General features: G+C 45.7%; 1 protein-coding gene across 1 annotated transcript; it reads right to left on the reverse strand.

Moving 5' to 3' along the window:
* Positions 1 to 3: 3 nt before the first annotated feature.
* Positions 4 to 1,404, reverse strand: LOC104536714 (toll-like receptor 2 type-1; the record flags this gene model as incomplete). Its single annotated transcript, XM_010179417.1, has 1 exon — positions 4 to 1,404. A coding segment is annotated over exon 1 (1,401 nt), but the record flags the coding sequence as incomplete, so codon positions are not given.
* Between the last annotated feature and the right edge of the window lie 10,184 nt (positions 1,405 to 11,588).

The raw sequence follows: 11,588 nt of genomic DNA on the forward strand, positions 1-11,588 counted from the left end.
CAGCGTTGAGGGAATGCAAGTTGTTAGTTTAAGAATTCGGGTGCTGGAGAGGTTTAAATATTTCAGTTTTTTCGGCCATTCACACATATCTGGAACCTCATCAAACTTATTTAGGCTAATGTCAAGATTAATCAGTTTGGGTAGCCGAGCTACAGAGTCTGCAGTCTGCTTCAGAGATTTCAGAGAGTTTTGACTTAGATTTAAAGTTTGCAATGAAGGCCAAGCACCTTTACAGATTGTCTCATTTAAGCGATTATTTACGAGCAAGTTATCATGAAAGTCCAGATACTGAAGTGAAGAAAAATGTTTTGCAAGTCTGCATGGTACCATGAAAACCCTAGAGCTTGCAATGGTGAGTCTTTTCAGTTTGTTTATTTGTGACTCCATGCCTTCCAGGTCAAAAAACAAATGAAAATTCGGAATCATTATATTTATTATTGATACCGTTTCAACAAAACTTTCCCCACTGTGTGATATTTCTGTAATATCCCATGCTCCTTTCCCCTCAAGCACACAATCAATTGCCTCTAACTCCTGCAAAGAAGTGATCTCCTTCAGTAATACTATTATTCTGCTTATATATTGATCTGTGAATGAAGAATCTTTAAATGTAAGTTTTCGTATGCTAAAAGGAGGTGTAGAGTTCTGCACCAAGCTTTTTTTTTCAATCTCCAGTTTGATTTCTCTCACTTCTAACCAAATGACAGAGTGAAGAATGTCCCTGACAATTGCTGAGAATATATTCGTGTTTTTTAGGTTTATTATCATGTGATTTATCTTCTTAATCGGTTTCAAGCTTCCTGGCTCATACTGACCAAGACTGCTACCATCAATCCACAACTTATCGAGAAGCTCAATGCCCTCAAAGTTCCCTTGCCTTATCAAGGAGAACTGTGGGTTGCCCAGGTGGAGAGAGCTCAGGTTCCTCAGGCTGGAAAAAGGGGAGCTTCCCCCAAGGTCTCTGTAGGAATTCCCCTGGAGGTGGAGGTGCTGGAGTGAAAAAAGGTGCACAAACCACACAGGGGACAAGTGAGCCAAGCTGTTCTCTGATAAGTCCAAGAGCTCCAGTTTCCCAAGGGAGCGAAACGAGTCCTCATCTATTGAGCTGATCTCGTTGCCTTGCAGGAGAAGGGATCTGAGGTTCACAGCCTGCTGCAGATCCTGGGTTCGGATCTGCTTTATCCTGTTGTGGGACAGGTTTAACGCTGTGATTTTGTCAGTGATTCCTGTGGGAATGAAGTCCAAGCCCATGGAAGAGCAGCTGCAAAGCTGAGTGTTATGGCATGAAGGACAAACCTGCTTCAGCTCCTGCTGTTTGGAGAGGTTTGCAGCTAAGACCACATAGATGGCCCACACTTGCCAGGTGTTTGAAGGTCTGGATTTGTGTTTTGTCTGGTTGACCATTTTGCTGTAGGAAACAGAAATGAGAGAAGGTAATGTTGACTTTTCTTTTTGAATAGCAACTGAAAAAAAATTAAAACCTGTGCATTTTTATTAAGAAGTTCAAATTAAAAGTTTTTTTCTGTAAGAGTTATCCTGTGACATCCCTCTTCCTCTCTTAGTTCAGCTGCTGAGCCCTGCAAACACTGTGTACTTGCAAAGACGTGGTGTGTACTGTTTGGAGTACAGCCAGATCATGTCTCAACAGTCGTAAAGGACCATTTCAATGTCCTGCCTTTTCATACGTGCTCTGGCTATGACTCTCACGTCTTACATCTCTCGCGTTTTGCCACCTCTCAGCAATGAAGCTATGGCTGGGTGTTTCAGCCCTGAACAGGGTTAAGATGGTTAGATGGTCAATGATCTGGATGAAGGGACTGAGTGGGCCTTCAGTAAGTTTGCAAACGACACCAAGTTGAGTGGGAGCGTTGATCTGCTTGAGAGTAGAAAGGCTCTGCAGAGGGACCTGGACGAGCTGAATCATTGGACTGAGGCCACTGTATGAGCTTCAACAAGGCCAAGTGCAGGGTCCTGCACTTTGGTCACAACAACCTCATGCAGTGCTACAGGTCTGGGGATGAGTGGCTTGAGAGCTGACTGGCGGAAAAAGACCTGGGGGTGTCAGTCGACAGCCAACAGAACATGAGCCAGCAGTGTGCCCAGGTGGCCAAGAAGGCCAACGGCATCCCGGCTTGTATCAGAAACAGCGTGGCCAGCAGGAAGAGTGAAGTGATTCTTCCCCTGTACTCAGCACTGCTGAGGCTGCACCTCAAATAACGTGTACAGTTTTAGGCCCCTTACTACAAGAAGGACATTGAGGGGCTGGAGTGTGTCCAGAGGAGAGCAATGAAGCTGGTGAAGGTATGGAAAAGAAGTCCTATGAGGAGCAGCTGAGAGAAATGGGGTTGTTCAGCCTGGAGAAGAGGAAGCTCAAGGGAGACCTTATCGCCCTCTACAACTACCTGACTGGAGGGGGTAATGAGGTGGAGGTCAGTCTCTTCTACCAAGTAACAAGTGATAAGACAAGAGGAAATGGCATCGAGTTGTGCCAGGGGAGGTTTAGATTGGATGTTAGGAAAAATGTCTTCACTGAAAGGGTTACCAGGCACTGGAACAAGTTGCCCAGGGCAGTGGTGGAGCCACCATCCCTGGAGGGATTTAAAAGACATGGAGATGTGGTGTTTAGGGACATGGTTTAGGGGCAGTTGGCAGTCTTAGGCTAACAGATGGACTCAATGATCTTAGAGGTCTTTTCCAGCCTAAATGATTCTGTGAATCTCAATGCTCACAGCCTTTGCTGCATCACCCTGTCCATCTGTCCTGGTTTTGCTGGGATAGAGTTATTTTCTTTATAGTAGCTAGTGAGAGTTTTGTTTTGGATTTGTGCTGGAAATAATACTAATAACTCACCAGCAGATGTTTATATTACCTCAAGGTTTGTTTTCCAGTCTCTGCCTAAACATGTGTTCATAGTTGCTTTCGGGTTTTGTTAGGTTTTTTTTCCCTTCTTTCTCTTTGCGCAAGAGGACGGAGGGAAAGTGAAAGCCCGGGAATTTCTGGGACAGGATGACCCAAGACAGATAATCAGGGTGTGATCCCAGCAGACCAATAAATATGTGTTCTACACCACAAACATCACAACCACTATAAATTGGGGAGTTTGCAGGGGATGACCCCTTCTTCCTTCCTTCCTTTCTTCCTTCTCTTCCCTTCCACTCCATGATGGCAGCCCCTCTTGGTTCCTGAGCCTCACCTCTCACGCATTGCGTTTCCGCTGGCACACAGCCAGCGACTGCTGTTTGTGACCTGAATATAACTTTGATTGCTTTAGTATTGCTGTTCCTATTCTTATAACAATTCGTTGGTATTATTATTATTTCCTTTTGGTTTTATTTTTATTATTAAATAGACACAGCATGTCCACCCTCTCAGCGGGCTGTGGCTTCTGACACTGCAAACTTTCCCAGCAGACATTTTCGGTTCCCCTGCATGGATTCTCAGCAGCCTCAGTGTTTCTAAAAGGCAGAGCTGTGCAGGCTCCTGGCACTCCCTTCTCTACGCTGTGCAAGCAGTTCACATTCTTTACTGGAAAGGCAGAACAAGCTGATATGCAACCAAACAAGTCTATCGCCCTTTGCTGTAAATCAACACTGGTAACAGACGGGAATTGGATGTTACTCTCGCCCTGTAAACAGCAGATGTAATTAGAACAATCGTGATTTTAATTTACAGAAGGGCTGTGCTTCCTGCCACAGGTGCCAAAGAACATTTCACCATTGGCTACACCAGAAAATAAGTCACCTATTAAAGCTCACATGGTGCTGTAAGCATCTCCGGCGCCACAGACAAATGGTATCCCCAAATCCTGAATATACAGAGAGCAAGAGCTTACCTTGTGTACTGCACGCTGCGTTTCAGCCTCCTCGTGTGCTGATCGTGGGCTTTGGGATACAAGTGGTCACCTCACATCTGTGAGCACAACAGAAGCTGGAAATCCTTTGGCAGGTCTGATGAAACAGCAGTCCTGGAGTGAGGAAATGATTCAGTCTGTGCTCCTCAAGCAAAGCTTTATGTCAACAGTTTCCTGACATCCTCTAACTCCTTGGCCAGTGAAGCACACCAGTGTGCATGGCTTTTCCATAGTGGCTGCTCCCCTAAGGAAACCATGGCTTCTGAAGAGCTCAGCATTGCCAGGCACACATGACGCTGCCCTTTAAACTCACACTCAACCACTCCTATCGCTGATGCTTTCTGGGGACACAAAAACAAGCATAGCTCGTGTTTGCACTCTTCTTTGCAAGCTGAAGTTCAGTGGCAGAGCTCTTTCCTTTTGCCAGTCATTGCCCATCACTGGGAAGGCTGATGCAAACATTTTGCGCAAGTCACTCTTTCACAATCGCTTCCCCCAGCATTCGGGGCAGAAACAGTTCCTCAGCAGAACTGCATGCACCTCCCTGTACCTCTGATTTTGATATTCGTTATTTGGTACGCGCTGGGGGGTGTTAACTGTGCTGAGCAACAGAACATCCCAGCACAGCCAAGTTATTTGGTAGTGTAGGTTCTGTAAAATGTTATCAACATATAGATTAATATATGTATATAGATATTATATTGATAAAAGTGTTGGAGTCAAGTTGTTTAGTCAAAGAGCGGACTAGAGAAACACTCAGCATAGTTTTGTTTCCTAGGACACTGCGGTCATACGTTATCAACAAATAAAAAATGCATAAGGATGAGAATGGTATTCAGTCTGAACAAGAAGACACGGTCTGAAAGAACGTATTCGTCTGTAAACATCCAAGGTAACTTTGAGAGGGGAGGTTTGATGATATTTATTTTATCCTGACTGAATGGAAACACACGGCTGGTCAAGTGGCCAAGCATGCTGCGTGCATAAAGGGGCAGGGAGTTGTCCTACCAGCCCTGAAAGGGAAACTCGTTCAATTCAAACACCAAACCTTCCTACCACAGTTCTCTTTTTTTAATTCCTCTGCACAGAAATTGTCTGTCTGCTGCACGCTTGCACCAAGAGGTACCTGCCTGGGAGCAGACAGACAGACGGACCCATTCCTACCAGCTCTTGGCTATGTGTCGGAGGGCCCAGGGTGGCATCTGTGTGCTCCAGGGTGGCAAAGCACAGGCAGAAGCCTGAGTGCACCATGTAACAACCTTCAGTCCCGCTATGTTAAAATTAGCATTGCACATTGGGTTAAGGATTTGATGCTTTCCAAAAAAAAGGAATTGAAAGATTGAGACACCCTTGTGTTTTCTGTCTGTCATAGAAGAGAGATGATAAGCCCAACAACATTTTTAAAGCAGTTTTACTAGGGGGAGGGTGTAATGGAGAATAGAGACAGAGCAGGCTGTGGAACACAGCAGAGAAGGGAAATGGTGTTTAGTGAAGGGATGTCACTGACTTCCCAAAATCTGCCTCTTCCCTCTGCTACCTTTCAGCTGTAACAGCTCTAGTTCTTAAAAAGAGGAAGACTTTCAGTCTTCAGAATGTTTTAAAGTGTTAGTTCTGAGTTTGATGCAATTCATTCCTATATGTTTTTGTCATCAAAACTGCAAGTCCTTGATAAAGTTAAATATCATTAAATTTGTGAAGAGCTTTGAAGAAGACGACTCGAGGTAGGAGGCAGCCGCTCAATTCAGCAACCTGCTCAAAAAGCCAAGAAATCAGGGTGGGCCTTCTGCTTGTTTTCATCAGCAGGGAGAAAAGTCTACAGGCAGCACAACTTCAGTCATTCGAGGTCAATTTGTCAGGATTTACCAGGTTATCTGGAGTTGGGAAGGTCCAAGGATGCTCAAGGTGGCCAGAAATGCCCTCCAGAGAGGCAAGGTACCAGCCAGCTGCCTCCCAGAGCACCAGCTCCAAACTGAGCTGCAACCTGGACTCAAAACAACTTCTTTTGAAATCAGAGTCTACACTAGGAGAAAACTGTTGTCTTTTAAGGTGAGAATACTGTTTACTTGCCTTTTTTCTTTACTTTTTTTTCTTATTCTTTCAGAGTAACTGCATGTTTAGCATTGAACAAAGTTGCACCTTGTAGGCGCTTGCTTCCCATTACCCTCCCTCTATGGCAGCGTTTAAAAAGGCACAGACCTCCACCTCTGCCAGTACGTTACTATTTCCCAGCAGACGGGCACGGATCTGCAACAAGCCTGTGTTTTTGTAACTGCAGATGTTGCCAGCAGACACCACCCAAGCCTTTGCCAGCGGATAGAGAAGGCTGAGTCAGAGTTGTGGTCAGCATTTTTGAGGTTCTCCTGCTTTAAATGTTCCTGTTTATCCCACAGCAGCACAAGAAGCACACGTTTCCCTCAGCTGGCTCTTCCCTGACCTGCTTAGTATCCCTGCCTTTAAGGTCCCTTCCAACTCAAACCATTCTGTGATTCTAGGAGACAGGTGTTGGCCAAAATAGTTGTAGAGATAGAAGTCTATGTGGGACAGAACCCCAGTGTTCTTTTGCTGATCAAAACCCACCAACCAAGCGGCAACACAAGCCCTCAGTCTGCTATCAGAGCAGAAGGGTTATTTCACTGATACAACCCCACCACCTCCACTTTCCGGATCTGTGTTGTGTTACTCAGGGGGATGCAGCTTCAGGATCATACTCCAGTCCCTGGAGCCTTGCAGCCCTCTGTCCTCCACCAGAGATACCAACTTCTCCATCTCCCACAGCATCTGGGCACATTGCACTCTTTAAAGCACTTCCCCTTCCCAGTCCCACACCAGAAGATCCTGCAGCCCATCCCCTCCCTTCCTCTTTTTCCTGTGTGTCAGCGTCCACACTCAGAGCTGCGTTTTTGCTGAGAAAGGACAAGTGAGAAGGCACCCAACCCAGGCAACACCCTGCCCCAGACACCCGCCTCGAAGAAAAGGCAGTAGGAAAAGGAAGGAGCTTATGAAAACACTGGCCAGCCTGCGACACGAGCAGAAAAGGTTTCCAAAATCTTTGTAAGCAGCGCAAAACTGCTTCCGGAGACTTACCGTGGTAACCAGGACGGGTCAGCGTGCCAGCTCGGCTGCAGCGGTGCCAGCCGGTTGTCTCCTAAACCCCCCTGGAAACGGGTGGCGAGGGAACGCAGTCAAATCTGTGCCTGCAGTCTTTGGAGTGGGAGGAATGAAACTCCTGTAATCGGAAGCAGAGCAGCTTGGCAGCCTTTCATGGTCCTGGAAGCAGAGCCTTGGCATGGACCACTGGTTCCTATGCTTTAACAGGGCTTCAGGTATTCATCTTCAAACTACAACAAAAAAAGGAACATTATAAGGAAAAATAAACAATTTTAACATTGTGGCATTCTGTATCAGGCCTACCCTGCCAGCAGCTCTGTCCCCTGGTTCGCTCTTCAGACTGAAAGTTTAAATGCAACAGAGTACATTCCCTTTATTTTCCTTCTGGGCTCTCCTCGCCCTGCCGTGGTGGCAGAGCGTGATAACGCTGTGTACATGGTTGCTCTTTCATCAGCCAGCCCTCGGAACTGCCTCTTGCCAAGGAAGCAGGGTTGAGGGGTTATTTTTGTCATATCCTTTCCAAAAGCGCTTGGTCAAAATAACATGACGCTGATTTGCTGCCTCAGTGGAGGAGGACACAGCAGAGCAGCTCACAAAGTAAGACACCAAAGCTTATTCTAATAATATGGGAATTATTATAATAATTCTAATAATACGGGAAGTTTTGTCTTTCTAGAACAGTTACATCAGCATGACTCAACAGGAGGAAAGCCCTAATTTCTTCCAAAATAGTCCTGTGGAGTATTTGACTACCAAGGCAACTGCATCCACACAAAGCAGCCTGCGAGCGAGGCAAAGCTGGGCAATGCAGTTCTTTTCTTACTTTGTGCTTTCTTAGGGTGGGTAAAAATAATTTATTTCCAAGGATGTTAGGATTTCCTATTAACACACAGTTATAAAACAGTAAATATTATAGCAAGTTTTGGCACCTTGTTCTGAAGACGACTATGACAAACATACAAACCCCCTTTATCAGCCTCACACAGATTTGTTTCCTTCCAAAGGGAAAACTCGAAGACAACTCACCCGAAATGTGTTCCCCCACCATCGCTGGTCACTCCCCAGGCCTGTGTGGGACCAGCCACCAGCCACACACACTGATGGGTTGCTGAGCAGCACACCAATGCTGGGCACACAGTGTGATCAGAGGCAGCTGTGTAGGAACATGCCGACCCCAAGACCCCTCAGCATCCTGCAGGGAGCAAGACAAAATATGAAACTGATACCAGCAGCTCATGAAAGATCCCTTGGCCTGCCTGGAAATACATCTGGTTGTGTAAAACTTCCAGCGAGCACTGGCCAGGGCTTCCTGCATCCCCTGGAACGGATCCAGCTCCCAGAGAAGATGCAGGGATGCCCAAGGCCCATGAGGAGGCTGTCCAGAGCACCCATGACTGCAGCTTTTCTTTCAGGCCAGCAAGGCTGTAGCAGCCTTTACACTTTGCATATTCATCACCCTGGATCTCTACAGGGAGCCTAAACAGGCTGTGGGACACCGGAGCCTGAAACACAAACATTGTGGTACCAGGACCTCAGAGGTCAGCCCAAATGTACCTCTCATCCCCTGGGCAAATGGGCTCCTAGCTTGGTGCTGCTGATCCATCCCATAAAACAGACATGATCTGGAAATCACATTTTCTTTTAATATATTTTTTGCAGTTTTCATACTATTAATTGGGTCAACATTATCAACATACAAAGCTACTTCTTCAGTTTTTTTAGACACCTTCAGGAAATACCAGGAGGCAACAAACCTTGTGCTGAGATGGTGCCATCCCCCCCAGCACATCCCTGGCCATCAGGGTTGTCATAGGTACCCAAGGGTTGGGATCCTCACATATCCTACAAGGCACAAACCCCATGACAGGGGGCTGGGGAGAGAGAGGAATGGGATCTCCTACACTCGTTGTTGGATGGCATCTGCTTCATTTCAGCTCACCAGGAGAGAAAATGCCCTGTCACAGGGGTGTTGCACCACCAGGTGCGAGCCATCACCAGCAGGCTGTTGTGAGGAAGTTGGGGTTTAACATCTGGGCACTGGAATTTCCTGCAAGGAGGAAAAACGGCTTCGCTCAGCTCCGAGGAAAAGCCCCTTCTAGAGAGGCTGGGCAAAGGGACCCGCGTGCCTGTGTGCTTCAAATGGGGAAAGGTCCAAAATACCTTGTATTTTCTCGCTGAGGAGAGTGTGTGGACATGTGCCTTGTGCCTAGGTCTATCTAGTGCTACTACACTGGAAAAGTGCTTTACCCCCCCTTTTTTTTTTAATGGAAAGGAAACATTCCTGGGAATGGGACCAAGTCACTGCCAAACCAGCTAGAGTTTGTTTCCTGTACGGAGATGGAAAATGCCTTGCTGGGATGCAGAGATACATATTTAACTGCTTGTTATACAAAAAAATAATCTATTTAAGAGTTGGGCAAGAATCTGAGCAGGAAATGAATCAGATCATTATCATACGCCATAAAAATATCAAGATTTTTGCATTCGTTCCAAAAATGACAATGCCAGGGTATGTTTTGCACACGTAGTTCAGGCTTTGCATTCAACTGCTGCCTCCCTCTGCATCTGATGCCATGAAATATTTCAGACATGACAGTGCATTTGAGAAGGAGAAAATCAGTCAATTGCCAGTCTTTATTTTCAGTTATTCAAGACCTCAAAAGCTCTTTCTTCAATGCAGGTACCCTTCTTGATTTAACTCCTATCAAAGCTCCATGTTTAAAAAAAAAACAAAAACAGGAAAAAATCTAATGAGCTATGTGCAAGTTTCTCTGTACTGGAAAAATGTCCTGTTTTGTGAGTTTCTTGCAGGGATTATTTCCATTGTGCTCTTTTGCATTCATATAATTTTTAAACCATCTTTTTAGAAGCTTGTATAGAGCAGAGTTGTAAACACCCATGAAAAAAATAATTTTTGCTAAAAATTAAAATCCTGATCATAAAATGACTCCAGGAAGCATTTGAAAAGTGCACGTTGACTCTGACAGAGCCACCAAAATGTCTTCAAATAATTAGATATTTCCAATATCTGATCATTCTCTTGACTTTCCAGACTTGAACGTGATTGAAAGCAGACATCCCAAACTGATTTTCAAGTCCAAACTCAGCTATTTTAATCATTCTTCCTAAATTATCCTCAGATTGCATTTCTTGCTCTTCTGTAAGTTTACCCAAGTGTAGCAGTACCAGCTTAGTAACGACAGAATCACAGAATCACAGAACGTTAGGGATTGGAAGGGACCTCAAAAGCTCATCCAGTCCAATCCCCCTGCCGGAGCAGGAACACCCAGATGAGGTTACACAGGAAGGCGTCCAGGCGGGTTTTGAATGTCTCCAGAGAAGGAGACTCCACAACCTCTCTGGGCAGCCTGGTCCAGTGCTCTGTCACCCTCACTGAGAAGAAGTTTCTTCTCAAATTTAAGTGGAACCTCCTGTGTTCCAGTTTGTGTCCGTTACCCCTTGTCTTATCATTGTTTTTCACCGAGAAGAGCCTGGTTCCATCCTCGTGACACTCACCCTTTCTATATTTATAAACATGAATGAGGTCTCCCCTCAGTCTCCTCTTCTGCAAACTAAAGAGCCCCAGCTCCCTCAGCCGCTCCTCATAAGGGAGATGCTCCACTCCCTTAATCATCTTTGTACCCCTACGCTGGACTCTCTCCAGCAGCTCCCTGTCCTCCTTGAACTGAGGGGCCCTCAGTTCTGAGAGACTCAGAATGGACCCTGTAACTCTTCTGCCTGTATTCAATATGACTCTTTGTCTTTATTGCAGTATCTACAGACAAAAACTCCCCATACCAGGGGATCAACCCCCAAAACAAGGTGCTCCCTGCTCCTGTGAAATACCCACATTTACAAACTTCCAGTCAAATTCTGCTCTAACCCCCAAATGAAGTTACCCGGATGTGGTATATAAGGTAAGGCTGTGCCTTGACAGGGCAGGTATGGCCAGGATGGTCTGGAGACACCAGTGACAAGCCCCACCACAGCTGACCGTGCTCTCCCAGAAGGGTGTGATTAGTCAACAGCTTTGATGGGAAATGCTTTTCTCGTCTTTAATCAGGTTGTGTTTCAACCCAGCGTTTTCTGCCAGGTCGTGGTGCCCATGTGAAGAAAGGGAGCAATGACACAGACTTGAGAAGGAATAGTCCTTTCTCAGCGATGTCCCATTACTCAATAATGATGGTCTAGAAACACTGCCGACCCTGCAGGCCGTTTAGCAGGACTTATGACTTTCAGCAAAGACCAAAACCCCAGTGTGATAGGTGATTGTAAGCACAGGGTAACAGAACAAAAAATAAACCCTGTTCTTCACTCAAAAGCAGGTAGAGAACATATACAAGGAGTGCATCAGGGGGTTGTAGTAATGTAGAAGAGACTTTTGTAACTAATAAGTGCAGGATGCACAGTAACTCATGCCTTCAAGTAATTTGCTCTGTGATTTGCAGCTTTTGGACACACAAAATATCAAAGGAAGAGGAAAGAAAGGAAATATAAGGAAAAACAGAGGTGAAAACAACCAACTTTCATCTCAACAGCTGGAACTACAGGACAAGAATAAGTTGGTTCAGAGGTAATCATAGGCTAATAAAATGTGGTTACCTTACCTCTGCTCTACTGCGGGAAAGAG

Source organism: Mesitornis unicolor, unplaced genomic scaffold (genome assembly GCF_000695765.1).
Source record: "Mesitornis unicolor isolate BGI_N332 unplaced genomic scaffold, ASM69576v1 scaffold1352, whole genome shotgun sequence".
Taxonomy (NCBI): domain Eukaryota; kingdom Metazoa; phylum Chordata; class Aves; order Mesitornithiformes; family Mesitornithidae; genus Mesitornis; species Mesitornis unicolor.